The 17,613-nt window shown below is 36.9% G+C and overlaps 2 protein-coding genes across 4 annotated transcripts; both read right to left on the reverse strand.

Annotated features, from left to right (window-relative positions):
- Positions 1-701: 701 nt before the first annotated feature.
- ifit8 (interferon-induced protein with tetratricopeptide repeats 8) lies at positions 702-1,982 on the reverse strand. Its single transcript, XM_062996366.1, has one exon. It carries the CDS (start codon positions 1,980-1,982, stop codon positions 702-704), a length of 1,281 nt encoding a protein of 426 aa, XP_062852436.1.
- Positions 1,983-7,835: 5,853 nt separating this feature from the next.
- Positions 7,836-12,719, reverse strand: comtd1 (catechol-O-methyltransferase domain containing 1). 3 transcript variants are annotated; one of them, XM_062996094.1, is made up of 7 exons: positions 12,542-12,712; positions 11,617-11,723; positions 11,274-11,379; positions 9,870-9,988; positions 8,428-8,482; positions 8,197-8,330; positions 7,836-8,108 (listed from the first exon to the last, which is right to left on the reverse strand). In XM_062996094.1, the coding sequence occupies exons 1-7, from the start codon at positions 12,606-12,608 to the stop codon at positions 7,956-7,958; spliced, it is 741 nt and encodes a 246-aa protein (XP_062852164.1). In that variant the 5' UTR covers positions 12,609-12,712; the 3' UTR covers positions 7,836-7,955. The 3 variants fall into 3 exon arrangements, with proteins under 3 accessions (XP_062852164.1, XP_062852163.1, XP_062852165.1); XM_062996093.1 differs by having other exon boundaries at positions 11,617-11,726; XM_062996095.1 differs by having other exon boundaries at positions 7,879-8,124; positions 11,617-11,726; positions 12,542-12,719.
- Positions 12,720-17,613: the final 4,894 nt, after the last annotated feature.

Consider the following 17,613-nt stretch of genomic DNA (forward strand, 5'->3'; position numbering starts at 1 on the left):
AAATTTGATATTAATATCGGGGGTGTCTTATAGTTTACCTAGTAGCGCCTCTCAAAGAACGGAGAGCCGTTTTTTTGAACGCCTCTTTAAAAGGAACCGAGCCAAAAGATCCCTTCAAGAAGCCATAATTCCCATCACTAATATATACACATACACACCTAAATAATGTGTGCCATATGTGGTTCTGTGATGAGAAACATAGGTGGTACTTGGAACTTTTGGTTTGATAATGGGTGGTACTCGGTCTAAAAAGTTTGAGAACCACTGTCTTAGAGGAAAGGGTTGATGCAGATCAATGCAGAAATCAAATGTTATTCTAAACGATCACCTAATGACTATTATAAAACAAATTTTCATATGGTGGTCTCATGATGGCGATGATGGTGACATCTACACAGATCCCTAAATTGTTTGATTGTATAAAAATTGTCAATTGCATGCTGTGGCCATTGCAGAGACCAGACCTCCGACTTGTGAAAGATGTTGGACAATGTTAGAACAACTTTGAACTTTTGATGTTTCTTTGCTTCAGTACAGTTCTAGAGACTTGTAGAATCTATGGTGGGTACATGAAAGTTGTCTAGGAGACACTTGTTTTCCCCTAATCTGTTATCCATCTGTAGTTGACAGTTCAGTCATGATTGGTAAAGTCTTGAGCATGTATTGTGTGGAGACTAAAAACATGACTGCTTCTCTGTTCTTCAATATCTCCTGTCCTCTAAAGAAGTTATAAACTCTTGAATGTCGTATACATCCTTTTTGGAATTGTGAAGGACTTTGAAGAGTCTGTTTTTGCAGGTCCTCCATTCAGTGGATACTCTTTTCATTGCCATGCCCTCTTTGTAATGCTTGACCGCTGTTGCCTCTGAGCCCAGGTGGTACATGTTGAAGTCTCCATAATAGCGATGCCAGGCCTGAAGATCAGCTGGTGTCAGGTTTGGACGAGCAAACAGCTCCTCAAACTTCTGCTTTGCTGGAGCATATTTCTTAACTTCAGCATATCTAAGCGCTAACTCAATCTGTGGGTAGATAAAATATGGATTCAGACGGCCTCCCTCCTCTAGATGGTGGATGCAAAGACTCAGAAGCTTTGGGTTGTGTGTGTCTTTTATCTGCCAGGCTTTCCATCTGTAATTGTTGGCAATTTCATGATGCAAGCGTGATGAGTCTGGTGCTTTATCTAGCATTGTTTGCAGCACTTTCAATGCCATGTCATAACACTGTTCCTTCTTCATAAACTTAGCCACATGCAAAACAACACTCAAGTCAAATGGAGCCATATCCAGTGCTTTCCGCATGTGCAGCCAGGCTTCAGAATTTCTCTTGTTCCTGTAGCACTTGAGGCCCAGGTAGACACAGATCATGGCATTGTCTGGCTCCAGTTTCAAGGCTTTCTTTAGCTGGCTTACTGAAAGGGACTCTTCAAATGGCACACGCTTGTCCTCTCTGATCTCCTGGCCTTCCAGATGAAAAAGAGAGAAGGCATAGCCAGTGTTCCATTCCTTGTCATACGGCTCTTTCTGAAGAGCCTCGAGAAAGCTTTCTTTGGCTCGGTCATAGTACTTTTTTGAAAACCATAGAAGAGACCAAGACTTTTCACTTTGGACCTCTCGGAGCCACTTAATTTCTGAAGTGGGTAATGATTCTAAAATTTCTGCCAGTTTTTCCTCGTAAACTTTGACCAGGGAATCATCAGCCATATGATGGTGCAACCAAGCTAAATTTCCATATGTGACTACACAGGTGGCGCAATCACTGTGTTCCTGCTTTGCTTTTTCCAAACACTCAAGAGCTTTGTCAGTAAAGCCCTGCAGATGTTTAATGTAGGCCAAAAAATTTAATTCTCTCTGTCTGATATTGCCTTCACGTTCAGTTTGAACTGTCAGATGCTCAGTGAATTTGATGTCCAGGTAATTAAGATCAGCATCCTCCTTCTTTAGGTCCCAAGTGAAGTGGCACTTGAATGTATTAAGTTTCTCCATATGCTTTTTCTCCCAGGTTTTAAAGCTAATAAGAAAAAAAAAATATTTAAACACATGAATTGATATGTAAGTCAATTAAAAAGTAATTGCCCTAATACTGGTTCTCTCTGCATAAATTTTCAGGTCATTAAACAAAACATGATACAAAGAAAACAAGACACAATTTGTAAAACATTTATTTAAGGAAAAAACCTTCCTGTTCTATCCAACACTCATATCAGCCTTGTGAAAAGAAGTTGCCTTCTTGATTACTTAATCAAACAGTTTGTCAAATGTCATTACTAAGTCAGTTAAGCCATATAAACCCAACAAGAATTGTTTTTTTTTTGCCAGCACTGAAGAATACACATCAAACTCAATCTCATCTTACTCATCAAAGTCAAGTAACCATCAACCAGTTCAACACACAGGACTAGACATGCACTGTACATAGGTTGTAAAGACAAGATATTCTAGATATAACTGTAAAGTGGACTTTGAACACAATTTAAAACTCAGCCAAAAGAAAAAAAAGTGCAGTCCTTATAAGAATTATAATTATTATAAGATTATTTTTGTTACGGTTAAATGTAGTAAATAATAATCCATGTAAAAAACTATGTCATAAAGTAAATGTAGCACATGACTAAAACAACAACAACAGCAACATCTTGACATTTGATAGATTATAAATATTAATGAACCATCCCTAGACTTTTATTACAATTTGTGGAAATTTTGTATCAAATCGTTAGGACACTATTCACATAATGTTTCACATACTCTATGAAATGCACCAATTTTTATAAAATGTATATATATATAAAGATGTGAACTATAAAAGCACTTACCTACTGATGCACTGTGGGGAACTGCCGTACTGTTCTCAATGTTTGTGCAAATCAGTTGCGTTTCAGAGGCAGAACCACTGGCTAATTATGTTAAACTAAGTTTCACTTTCTGTTTCTGCAAATGATGATAAAATGAAACTTAGCGGTGTTATTTTAATCCATGGCTGGTTGTGATCATGAGAAAAGTATTTAGTCCTTTAGAAGTATGAAGGTTTACCTAGTATACCCCAGCGTCTTCTGATGTAACAAGTATGTGCAGAAAAGTAATGTTTCGATGCCCCAGGACATTATATGTATAAATGTATATGGAAATTAACTTTAAAATGCATTTTTTGTTTGAGCAAAATGTCCTGCACATTGATCTAATTGCAAATTTAGGATATATTATTTAAAACGTTAAAAAACTCTCTAACACTTAAAAAGTAGTATTTTTCATGTCCCCACTTTCTAACACTAAACTTTACAATAAAACATCTAAATAAAATCTTTCTGAAATCCTTTTTTTGCATTGTTTGGTGAGTCCATATCCCATTTATATTTTTAATATTTATTTTCCATAAGACATTTATAATAATGTGTTTAAAATACATGTTAATTAATATCCCAGGTTTTCACTCAGTCATGTTATCTTTATATATTCATACGTCTGAAAAATGGAAATATTCTACAAGTCACATTTTCAACAAAAGTTTACATTATCTGTATCTACTGAAGGCCATGAAAAGATCAAAAGTAAGTTCTTTCTTCCCCCCCCCTGTATGTTAGATAATATTGTAACTCTAACTGAGAAGATTAATCTCAACTAACATTCCTGTTAGCTAGATTTTTTTTTTGTTATTTATTGATAAATAAATATTTTTTTTGATTAATCACCACACTTTGCCCAGTGTTCTCATACTTTAAGCATGAACGCCATGCTGCATATTTCATGTATTTACTAATTTTGTGTTAAACTCAGTCCTGTTTCCTTCAGTCCTGTCACTCCTATACAGCCATCTTCCACTTAGAAACCTTGTAAAAAATTAAACAAGGTGCCTGAGATTGACCAATACACATTTTAAGTAGTTAAGTATGTGTGTTACTGCAGCGGTCCCCAACCTTTTTTTGCACCAGGGACCGGTTTCATTTAAAATATAATTTCACGGACCGGCGGGGACGGGAGGATTGAAAATAAAATAACTACACTGCTCACAAATGAGCTTTATTCGCTGCAACGAGACGCTGCTTCCACCTGGGGGTGATATGAGACGATAAACACCCTTGTGTTGGAAATGGAAGCAGTGATTTCCTTGCCGATGTATCTGTATCAGGTGTGGGCAATTAAATTTTCCAAGGGGCCACATAAGAAACTGTTACTGTTGTGAAGGGCCAGACCAATAGGGTAAACTTCATTCTGCTCAATATTAATAAGATTTATTTTTATTGCCTACATTTTACAGTTCTGATAAGCTGTTACTGCTAAGAGTAGATGTTACAATCAGAAAATGAAAAGCAGGCAGAGTAAAAACATCAACATGATTTCATTATTTATTCAACTTTCTTGGAAACAAATGTGAACAAAATGTGCATTAACTTTACACAAAGTGCTGTTACCATTTGGATAGCACAAAGCTGATCCTAACTGCTCCAGTCCTGGATGTGTAAAACTTTCTAAAAAGTCTGAGTTGGTTTGCAGTTCAGTTAGCGAAGCTTCAGATGTGACGCTCCGCATCGTTCAAGTTCTTGTATTTCTCTGTGTTTAGTACCGTAACGGCGATATAAACCCTAGATTAAATTGTGATCCTTAAACAGCTTTACACCTGACTTTTGAAGTTCATGTCTTGTTCAAAACTTTATCGTCTCTGCTCAGTTCTGTTCGCCGACACATTACGGTGAAACTGGATACACTCGCATACACGTAAATCCAAACTTGGGGAAATGTAAAGAAATAGCACTCCTGTCAAAATAAACGCAATTCTGTTATATGGCATGTGTGATGTACATTTATTTACGTCTGATTTTTAATTGCCACTGACCTCATGCGGGCCGGTTGGGGATATGGCTCCGGCCCGCGGGCTGTACAATGCAGGTCTGCTCATATTATTTATTTTTTCTGTGCGGCCCGGTAATAAATGACCCACGGCGGTCCGGTGGTTGGGGACCACTGCATTACTGGATTAAGTGCTAAATAACGTTTAATTTCATCAAGTTACTACACGCAAATGGCACCCATTTGGTAGAATGGTCCAGTATCATTTAGTACCCACTTTAAGGTAAAAGAGCGCTGGCGTCATCTAGTGGTTATAATCTCCCATTACACCTCTCAAATGTTTCTGTTCAAATATGACTAATTTTCTGTTTCATGCATTACGCTGTGCCGCCCAACAACAACAACTTCCAGTCTGGGGTTTAATTTTCGTCTTGGGTCAAGTTTTGTGAGAAGTTTCTTGTGTTCTCCCTGTTTTTATGTTCATGTGATGTATGCTTATGTGGTTGCGGTAAGCTAAAACATTCATTTTATTACAATTCAGTTTCACTAAAGCTTTTTTTTTCATGGTCCTCCCTGGTCTTTTGTACACAAATGGTACCATGATGTGGGATGATGTGCATTTTCTTTACTCAGCTTGTCTCCACCCTTTTTTGGAAATGTCAGATCCGACTGATGTCCAAGCAAGTGTGGTGATACAAAGCCTTAAACAGGTAGGCCTACTTGTCTCCCACAGCTTTTTCCCCCCACAAATCTAACTGTCACTGACAATTATAAGACACTGTTTTTGGTAAAAGCCAAAACAGAAAGAACACTATATTTACCTATAGTAATTTACACATGTTTAAGTATTTACCCAGCTTTTGCTCTTGCTTTTCCCTTCTATGGCAGCTATTACAGCCTTCTACGATGCATCTAAATAGATTTTATACAATGTAATGAAGCAATTTTAGCCACTTACATGAATAACACTTTCTTAAAGTTAGTAGGGAATTGGTAGGGTCTTCATCTTGTTTGTGTAGCAAGGTAATGTCATAATTGTCCCCTGTTTTAAACCACTTTAGCGATGCTTTGGAGGTGCTCTTGGTTCTCATATAATCATAAGACTTTTGACACCTCTTTGGAGTAATGTTTTTTTACCCAGTAAGGCCCGAGTACCTTGGAACTTTTCCATAAAGGCCCTTTACGTGTAACATTTTGAACATGGTTTATCCATGAAAACCCCCTCAAAGAATAATGTGATTATGATTTCATTTATTGCAGGAAAAATATTCTTCAGCCCTACCTGACCCTATGTACAAAAGTAACTGCCCCCTTAGCTACTGAATCAACTACTTAATTAAATGTAATTAACATTTGGGTTCAATTTTACTAGCCACACCCAGGCATGATTACTGTCAGACCCATGGAATCTAAAAATCATCTGTCTAAATAGAACATATTATAGAACATATAACAATTCTGCAAAATAGGTTAAAAATTCCTCTATGGTGATGTAAGTTATCGCAGGTTATTGCAAGTTATTGCAAACGTTTAATTGCAAACGTTTAGGACACACTTTTTTTTTTTTAGGTTACTTTTTCATATGGGTGATTAGTGCTGGACAATAATTCGATATCGATATATATCGCGATAGAAAATGTTTCAATAACGGTGATATGATTTTTAAACAAATTTGATCGATATGCATTACGTCAGTGCGCTTTGCAGGTGTTACTTTTTTGCGGAAGCATTTCTGTACGCAGGTTCCCACAGGGACGCAATTCAACAGCGCACCTCAAGCGAGTAGTTCTCCATCAAAACAGTGCAGTTACACACTCAACATAAATGTCAACCACCAACACAATTACAGAAAAAGTACTAGTACTGAGTACTAATACCAGTTATTAATATTACTTCTTATTAGTTGTGGCGCGCTACGAATAAAGGCACCAACGGGATATTCGCGTTCCACTGTTGCCAGATTGGGCGGTTTTCCTCTTAATTGGCCGTTTTTTTTTTTCAAAAACAATTTAATAGCATTTAAATAACACTTCTATTGAAAAGAGAATATTCAGTTTTAAGAAGCCCCGGCATTGTTGAAGGCTATTAAAAGTAAAGTCAATTTTCAATGCTGATTTGGCTTAATAGTGTTGGTCAGAATGTATCATATTCTTGAAAGAAAATTAAAATTTATTTTCCATGCATTCACACTGGCATGTTCTGGGGTTCAGATGAGTCTCATCAGTACACACAAGTTTGCAGTCAAATGATCAAGTAATGCAAAGGAATATCTTTGAAATTCTGTTATGGTTATGGGCTATATTTTAGTTTTTCACAGGGAAAACGAGAAAAAATAAAAAGCTTATTATGCTAGGGTTGATGTAATTCTACATGGTACTCACTGCCTGTATAGGTAAACGAGTGAGTGACCAAAACACTACTAGATCAACAGCTACTAGCCACATACAAAAATAAGGTATCAGACAGTTTCTGTGCCACCCCTGTGTGAGCAATGGTCTCAGTCTGGCCACCCCTATGGAAATTGTCTGGCTTTGCCACTGTCCACAGTTGAAAAAGAAGCAGACGAAATAGCTGATAAGAGATGAAGGACTAATTCAGTGGTGTATTCAGCTTGTATTTCTTGCCAGAAACCAGAAAAGAGGTTTGCAGGTACAGCCATCCAATTTTGGTGTTTTTGGCAGTTTTTCTGACATTTGTGTTATTCATATCGATATCGGAATTATATCGTATCGACCGAAATTAGGAGTTATATCGTGATATAAATTTTAGCCATATCGTCCAGCCCTATGGGTGATGTAGGTTTTGAATAAATCTTTATCTTCAGTAAATGGGATAATTAAAAGTTTACTGGTGTTGTCTTTATCATATTATAAAATTGTATTTAGTTGGACATCTAAAACATGTACATGTGAAAAATAAATACTTTTTCACAACACTGTATATATTATTATAAGCATATTTGTAGATTCTACAGATGTATTATGCTTGATTTTGTAAACTTGTAAAAAAGCCATCTGACTGTTCTGATTTATAGTGAAGAAAAACAAAGCTGGGTTGTTAAATGAAGTCTTTAATAAAGAGTCACATGATGTAATAATTATAGAAATGATGACTAGTTTTTATTATTAAACCTTAACAATCTACAGTTTATGTGGCCTTTTTGGTACCAAAACACTATAATTTAATAGCCAGGGTTAGGCCATCACCAATGGTGAGCATGCTTAGATCCACTCGCTGGTCTGTGTGTAGTTTTTTGTTCAGCTGGTCAATTGTCTGGGAGGTGATGTCGTCTTTGTCAGGGTTTACCACTTTTCCTCCCCAAAGGACCTAATGAATCAAGGGTCTTAGTGAGAAGCACATAATTTTGACTTTCTTTGTGTATATGATCATAGTTATTAATTTATATCATACTCACATTATCAATAGCTATGATGCCACCTTTACGAATCAGCTGGAGGGATTTCTCGTAGTATTTGTCATAGTTTTTCTTGTCTGCATCAATAAAAACGAAGTCATATGTTTCAGCTTCACCAGCCTCAAGGAGTTCATCTGAAAGGGAGTTGGAACATTGTCAGGTTGTCAGTGTGTATAAACTTCAGTGAAAATAATGATCATGTGATGCTGAAATACTGTACATTAACATTACCCAAGGTTTTAAGTGCAATTTGATGGCGAATGTCAATTTTCTTTTCCACTCCAGCCTAAAAAATATTACAGCAGTCATTAATACATTTGTTCAAATTAATGTGGTGCAACAGCTGCAAGTCTGTTCTGCTGTTGGCCTCTAAAAAGCACAGATACAGCAAAGACCAGTAATGCTTGGCTTTGCATGCTTTATAGACCCTGACACAGAGACTGATGTAGACATCTACTTCAGTCAGCTCTCTCTGCTGTCTGACAGACATTTCTGCATCACCTGAAGGTATTCGCCTGCACCAGGCAATTAGGCTTCATACTGTCCACCCACCAGAGCCCAGTTCAGATCAACGGTTTAAATGTAGATTCTTACCTTGCAATTCTGTCTTTAATAGAGCATGAAGGCCATGAATATTTGACTGAGAAAAGTGATGTTCTGGTCATTCTGCCTTTGTTACACTCTATGGCCTGAAGTTTGTGAATACCTGACATCTAAACATCATTTATCTGAGCATTCCAGTAGAGTTTGGAGCATAACTTTTGGGATTGGGTTCTGTTTAGCCTAAAATGTATTATCCTGGGTGTAGCATTAGAAGTTTGAAGTAGCTCGGTGTTCTTTGACACAATCCCTAATATGTCATTATAACTTCTCTATGTCTGGCAATAAAATGATAATGATTTAATATAATCATTTGTATGATTTTCATTTCTTTTGGTCCACTAGGTGGCGTTATGCATTGGCAGAAGGCGAATCAATCAAAGAGAAACAATAGCGCCAAGCACAAAGTAGGGCAAACAGCCTAGCCATTGGAAGGTCCACTTGTCTGTGCGCACTTAGTGCTGGTCCCAAGACCGGATAAAATAAGGGTTACATCAGAAAGTGTATCTTGCATAAAAACTGTGCCAAATCAGTTATCTGGACCAGACTGATCTGCTTTGGTGACCCCTGAAACACTTAAGCAGCCAAAAAAGAATGTATGCTTCCACTTTTGGAATCTAGCAGGATTGTGCCCTTGTATGCAAAGTGAGGTCCATAAAATGATTGTTTGGCAAGAGGAGGGAATCTAGAAGCCTGAAATTGGGTTGAATTGGAACAATGAGCTATTGCTGTTCCTAGATTATTCCACTTCACAATAACAGCACTTGCTTTTGACTAGAGCAGTTGTAGCACAGGACAGTAGTTAGGCTATAACAGTGCTAGTTTTAAAGTCACTTTTTTCAGTACAACTTCTTTACAATATCGTCCTGTAGGGCTGTGAACATGATGTTTTTTAACCTGTTAGAAATGGGTGATGCTAAAATAGGTTGATCCATTAGTTTCAAAGAGTTTTACATACTTTTGGTCATGTAGTATCTATGTCATAGATCCTTGGAGATTGTGCAGGCTTCATTTAACATTAGCAAACTGTTATTTAAAATAGTTGCTGGTTGTTCAAAGTTTGACATACTTACCTCTTTAAAGAACTGCTTGCCTATTTCCACATAATCGTTATCGATTTCACATGCAATCACTTTGCCGTCTTCAGGAATGTTCAGAGCCATACTCAGAGCATTGTATCCTGTGTACATACCTGAGATAATCACAAAAATAACTTTCAAATCTCTTACAGCAGTTATTATTGAGAGTTTTGTATGAGTGTATTCTTTATGATCAGGCCTTTAGATTTTTTTCTAGAATAAAAATGAAATAAAATGAAACAAGGGATAGCCGCTCAGGTGGCGCAGCGGTAAAATAATCTAGCACACCAGAGCTGGGATTTCGAATACATCGTATCGAATCTCATCTCTGCCATCCGGCTGGGCTGGGCAGCTATATGAACAATGTTTGGCTGTTGTTCATCCAGGAGGGAGTCAGATAGGGACCTCATAACTGATGCAGTTACGACCTCTGCTGGCTGGTTGATGGTGTCTGCATAGAGTAGAGAAATAATGTGATCAGGGTGTGGCTCTCCGTGCACAGGGCTGGTCTGCATATGAATTCGCCTCGTGCAGGTGAAAAGATGCAGTCGGCTACTGCACACATGTCAGAGGGGGCGTGTCAGTTCGTTTTCCACAATCAGGGTGAGGTCAGCACCAGTAGAGAGGAAGCATAATGCAAAAACCGGGAGAAAAAGAAAGAAAAAAAGAAACTAGGCTCAATATTACACTATAAGTTATACAGGGCTTAAATCCCCAGTGGTGCTATCAGCCTGCCATGTGTCTACATCAGACTTGATTGGCTATGTCTGGGATGGGGAATGGAGGGTCAAGAGCTGGAATACCAAGTAAAAACAATGTCCAAAGTGTGCCCGTTAGTATGAGTTGAAAAATGTACATGCTGAGTAAATTCAAAGCACTGGAAAAAATTAAAAACGTCAGCAGTAAAAGCAGAGTTAATGGTGTCAACATGAATATTAAAATCTCCCAGGAACAGTATGGCAGAATACATGAAACACAAAGAAGTGAGTGGCTCAGATAGCTCATTGACAAAAACAGGTGATGAATAAACCAAAGCAACCAACAAAGCGTAGGTCCACTGATTTTTAGTGCAAGACATTTAATGAGGGTTACATGAACAGTTGGTATAATTTTAGATGGAGCAAGAAAGAACAGCAAGCCCACCACCACAACCAGAGATAAATTGACGTCCTGTTCAGGGTGTGTTATTGCATTGCATCAGTGATTCTGGTGACCCAGACTGGGATAAAGTGGTGGTAAAACCCTACAAAACTAACTTCAAATCAAAATGTAAGTTATATGAAAAGATAATATAAATCTGAAACGAATAAAAAAAAAAATTAAACCATAACAATGTCTCAAAATGTACATATGTGATTGATTGGGATGGATGTTATAATTCAAGCTGCTGTTTCTCACCTATTTCAATGGTTTTGTTAGCTTGTATGAGTTTTATCAGATTAGCCATAAACTGAGCTTGCTCTGCTGCCACCATCATCATCTTCCAAGGATCCTCCATCGTTCTCTAAAAAATACAAACACCCAACAATGATGGGGGAAGCCTTAGACAAGCATTATGCTTTGATATGCTGTGTTTAGCTTCTATAATTCCTTTATAGTTTACCTCTAGTGAGTGTAACATTAAACCTCCTCCCTGTTCTATTCTATAATACTGTTTTGTCAGTTTTATTATTTTGTTGTATTTCTGAGAGAGAAATGTGTATAGAGTATAAACTGGTTTATTATAAATGACCACACATACCAGGCGCAGTTTAGTCAGCACTGGATGTTCCCTCAAAGAATTCTTCACCACATATTCCAAGAGAGGGTTGTCTCCTTTGTGACTCTTGCTGATAAGACTTGTTCCAGCTTCTTAAAACAACAGAGTCAATGTTATTGTGACTAGTAAAATTAAAAAGATCTGTATAACAGCGGTGAAAAACCCGACACAGGGTAGTTAATATCTGATGTGAAATTGGCATGGTATCATTTAGAGGAGTGAGCTAACCACTACTGAGATCTGGGTTTGAATCAAAAGGTGCTGTTGACTGGCAAGGCATCTACACAGACATGACTGGCTGTGTAGATGCCTTGCCAGGGTTGGGGATCGGGGAGTCAGAAGTCCTGCCTTGTTACCAGAGTTTCTAGAGTTTCAAAGAAACTAAGTGCTCTCTGCCCCCCAACAATTACAACATAAAAATTCTATAAATTGTTAACTGTGACATTATTTTTCTATATGGTGTGTGATAAGATGAACTTATTATGATAATTGCAAAGTTAAAATTTACAGTAAATACACTATGCACATTTGAATCAATAGATAGATAGATAGATAGATAGATAGATAGATAGATAGATATGTAAATAATCTGTTACAAAACACAATCTACTGCTAACACCTCTACAAATTTAAATGTACACTTTTTTTTAGACTAAAGTCTATGATAATTTGTAACACCAACTAACAAATGATACATTATTATAAAATATTACATTGCTATATGAACATGGTACAGTTTTATTTTAACCTCTACAAATAAAATTTTTATTTCCCAAAATGAATTGCACTAATATAGCATGCACCAATTAGCAGTTACATTTATCATACAGTTTATTATCTACTATTTAGAAAGTAAAGCATAACTATTATGCCTGTTTTAGTCTTCTTAGGTAATAATAAACTTTACCTGACAATTGTAGGAAAAGCAAAACAATAAAAATCATCCTGGAAAGCATCTTTCCGCTCCTTTTCATGCTTCTATATTTCAGTTTGATGTAAGAGTCCTGTATGGCTACATTTGTCAGGGCATGTATTTATATTCCAGGCAGGAGAGAAGGTCCAGTCCATGTTTGTTTGGTCTTCTCAGAATAAATGGGCTCTCGTGATTTTGCAATGTTTACTTTGTAAAAAGCCCTCAAATTTAATGTTGCAATGAGTGTTATGGAGAGGAATATGGAAACTGAAAGTTCGTCAAACACAAGCTAGTGTACAACTATGAAATGGTTCACATGTACAAGTTGCACAATGGTTTACAATAACTTGTTATTTACTATATTGTAACTTTTTTTGCAGGAACATCATGTACAATCTTGTTTCATCAGAGTAGACATTCCAGGACTGAGACCCTGTCATACCCTGTCATCAAAGAGTGAGTAAATTTCACTGTGGTATTGACTACATCATTATTTTAAATAAACTTTAATCAGTCATTTTGACTAAATAGCAGTTTATTCCAGTACATCTTTCACCATGACCAGGTATGGATTTTAAATGGAATGAAAGTAAGGAGTGTTGATCTGTTCAATTAAAAAAATACTGAAGCCTTGTTATACCTCCCATATCTAAAGCTTATTAAAGACATTCAGACATCATTTTTTAAAGACATCATTTTTCCTGTACTTAAGAGAGCTGAAACCTGTTCACTTCAAACACATATATATCATGGAAGCATATAAGTATATGGCATTTACACTTGCTATTGTTAAGCACATTTCCACAGAACTGATTAGACAACAGAATAAAATTTAATAGATTTTTGTTCATTTTATTTTCATGTACTACCACCACTTTATCCTGGTCAGCTCAGTGATTAAAGTACTGGACTAGTGATCAGAAGGTTGCTGGTATAAGCCCAACCACTGCCAGTGGCCCAATGATGCCCAGTGATGGGCCACTGAGCAAGGCCCATACCTCCTGTGAATGTAACCACTGTGCAAACACAATGTTAAACCACTTAACAAATAACTTAACCTTCAATCGCTTGCATTGCATTTAGTAGCAACTGTAAGTGGCTTTGGATAAATGTCACAGTGGGTCTGGCTTCCCCGGAATTAGTGGGTGCAATGCACTAAGATGCCAGTTCATTGTGGCGCCTCTGCTATCCCCCTCAGACAGCCAATTGTGTCTGTTCGTAAACGCCCATCCAGTCAATATCACAACTGGGGATTCAAACCCTGGATCCCACTGACAATGAAGCAGTGTCATTTACCACTTTACCACCTTTTTGTCTTTGTTGAACATAACTTAAATACACATCTTTTATATTTAAAAATATATGCCATTATCTTTAACATAATGTAAACTAGGTGTGCTTACTGGCCCACTAAGGCCTACTGTCTTCTTCTGAAGGCCCTTTTCATGTGTACTTGTGGTCTGTATCAACAAACGTAGTTTTCACGTCACAGTTTGTAACCAGAGTGCAACTGAAAATGAATAATGGACTAGATTACATTCTGCTGCCCTCTAGTGGACCATACTGATCACCACACTGTTTTAAATATGAAACCTAATAAAGATAGCTGTCATTTTTGTGCCACACAATTACATAACAATTAATCTGTGTACATATTTAATCACAATGCTACTGGCTTGCTGAAGTGTTTGAAATTCATGTTATTTATTGAAATACAGTAATACGGTCCCCAAAAATCTGGAACACTCTCTGTGCCTCCCACATGTAGCAGTGAAGTTCTTGCTGTCAGTCTCAGAAGTATGTGTGCTTCCATGAAAACTTGTTTACCCCATCTCATTACTTCCAAAACAAGCTAAGTCTGTGTGCGCCTCAGAGTTTGCCTGAGTGTGAGACTGTGTGCGAAAGCAAGAGTGGGATGTCAGAAAGATATTCCCAGTGTTGAAGGTGGGATGGTGGGGCACTCTCAGAGGAGCGGCACACTTCCTCCATAGCCTCTCTAATTAGGTATGCGCGGATGCAAACAAATCCCCCTACCCACACGTAGGCATCAGTGAAATGAGCCGTGACTGCTGCTGTCTGAGACTTGCCCATGATGCCTATAAAGAAGGGGGGTGGGAGTTGCCAGTGTTTGTGTGTCATTCACGTCCGTTCGGTGAAAATAAGATGCTGTGTTCCCACTTCCTCTGTCCCCCCATACTGCTGCTCCAGGCTGCTTACATGACGCTAATTGTTTCTGCTACTTGTTCCAAGTTACTCCTGTTCTGTGGCACATTCTATAGACAGGGCTTGGTCCTATTGCTCCTTTATGGACGTGTTTAAGGCCTGGAGAGATGATCCCGCCATCTGTGGAGAGTACTTTTGTTCATATTAACTAACCACGTGTGCTTGGCCTTGCTTGTAGCTTTTCAAAGGATTATGCTAAAACGGGCTCATAAATCCTGCAAGTTTTAGCTGAAGTGGACTAAGGACGCCTTTATTCTTTAAAAACAAGCATGCAAAAATTCAAACTATTATTTCTCCCTTTAAACTCTTTAAACTATGTGTCCAATATAATCTATATAGGGGAAAAAATGAGATCAAACTGATACAGACAAATTGTGCATGAAATAAAAGTAGAATCACTTAGACCAGTATTTTGTGGTAAAAATATTAAGGGACTTGGCTTCTGTATCATTTACTATTCTATTGTTCTACAAACAGTCTTTAAGGATTTCAAGATGATACTTTAATGATTAGACTGTATTTTACAATTTTTCAAGCATTTCTGTCAAAGGTTTTCACACATTTACAACTTTTAGTTTGTTAACCTTGTGGTTGGGTTAAACCAGAGGAACCCAGTAACACAGCTTGTGTATTATATATAATTAAAATATTATATACAGTATTATTTGTATATAATTAAGCAATTTATGATGTTCAGATTATATATTTATTAATTCATTAATACAATATATTTTTTATTCTATTAAATGTTTGTTTCATCACCACTTTATCTTGGACAGAGTCACAGTGGGTCTGATTTATTGGGTGAAAAGTAGGAAACACCCCGGACAGGACGCCAGTCACATACACACACCTTTACATGGCAAACACACTTTTATACACACACTCACACTTGTATTAGCTTTAGTTGACCTGGCTGCATGATTTTAGACTTGTGGAAGAAAACTGGAGTGCCTGGAGGAAACACAGCCACAGGGAGAACATGCACACTACACAGAAAGGACCCTGACAGCACAGCATGGGAACCGAAACCAAGCCAATATTGCTGTGAGCCAATTATTAATACATACAGTATATTTATCAAAACAATAATAGCAATAAAATATGCAAAGAAATACCTAGTTACCTCTAGTGATTCTAAGTATACACGTCTGTATACCCTATTAGCATTGGTAATTAAGAATTTTGTTCATGTGTGTACCCTAAAAAATGCTTTAAAAAAAGTTCTATTTACAACACAGTTGCTGGGTTCAGCTCTTTGCCTCAGGTAAACCAGTTCGACACAACCCGATTTGTATTAATGACTAGTAACTTATATATAACAGTACTTTGGATGTGTACCAGAAAAGAAACAGGTGCTGTTTAAAACTTTTCCCCTAGTGTTATAAAAAGCATTCAACTTAAAATAAATACTTACCCGGTCTAATCAAATTTAGTTTTACCTGTATATTTTTAAAACCTTGTTGTTGTCATGGCTGTACATATTCTTGTACTTTTTCTGTTTATTTTCATTTTCATTAAGCACTTTATCATGCTCAGGGTTGCGCTGGGTCCGGTTTCAACAGGAACACCCTGGGCAGGGCACCAACCCATCGTAGGGCTTCTGCCATTTGCTTCCTCTGACCAGGCCAATTATGTCTGTGTAGACAACCAACTGGCCAACAGCACTGCTGAGATTTGAACCCAGATTTCAGCGGTGGTGGGCTTGCGTAATAGACCACTTCACCACCTGAGCACTTATTCTCTTACTGTTTGATCTTCTTATTCATAATGGCTAATAATATTATAGTAAAATTGGTAGAGATCTTTAGTTTATTGCACACACACAGTCCCAGAGAGGCAATTTAATTTGTTACATGATGACTAAAAATCTTGATTAAAATGCCAACCCATTTTTATGTCCTTAGCCGAGCAGTGTTGTATTTTATGTGGGGTTAAAATAACTGGGTTACTAACTCCAGCAAACTTTACAGTATAATTATGCTTGTTTAGAAAACAAATTAACATTTTGACAGTATGTACACATTTACTGTAATGTGTTTTTTATGATCTGATTATGTCAAGAATGTGGTAGAGTTTTACCAAAAGAGTTAGATTATGTTAAAATATGTGCAATATCAGATAAAGAGCATTGTAACAAAGTTTTAAAGAACATTTTGGCAATAATATAATGTAGAGATTAAGCACAGATTATTAAAAAGGCCTAACTGTAGTAACCCGAAGTAAGCACAAATATCCTACTACAGTGATATTGGGGAAGAACACAATAGATTTTCAGCTACGTCTTTTAAATTAAAAGTAAAGCAATCTCCATGTTAAAACTAAAAAAAAAAATACTATAAATATTTCAAGTACTTTGCATTTTAAAAACATATTTTTATAATATTTTATTCATACATTAGTTTAACGTACAGCAAATAGTTAACACAACTGAGCTTTATGTATTAGAAAAAAAAAATCAACTACTGTGCAAAAATGGCACATTTGTGGCACAGTGGTTGCTTGGTTTATGTTATTATGAGTAGGTACCTTCAGGCAGTGTAAAGACATTTACCAGATGGGTGGTGGGCACTCTTTCCAAGATATTGCAAAACATTATTTATAATTAATGTATTACTAAAATATCAGCTTTATGATGTACCTAGGTGGCAAACAGATACATTGCACATTGATAAACCAGCAAGTTAACAAAGTGTTGACAATTTAAAAGATACTTCTAAGCACTGACAGACACAATGTAAATTACATACAACCCCAAATCAGAAAAAAGTTGGGACAGTATGGAAAATGGAAATAAGACCAGATGAACCTGAGATATTTAATGTTTTGTCTGCTGAACTTCA

Source organism: Trichomycterus rosablanca, chromosome 5 (assembly GCF_030014385.1).
Source record: "Trichomycterus rosablanca isolate fTriRos1 chromosome 5, fTriRos1.hap1, whole genome shotgun sequence".
Taxonomy (NCBI): domain Eukaryota; kingdom Metazoa; phylum Chordata; class Actinopteri; order Siluriformes; family Trichomycteridae; genus Trichomycterus; species Trichomycterus rosablanca.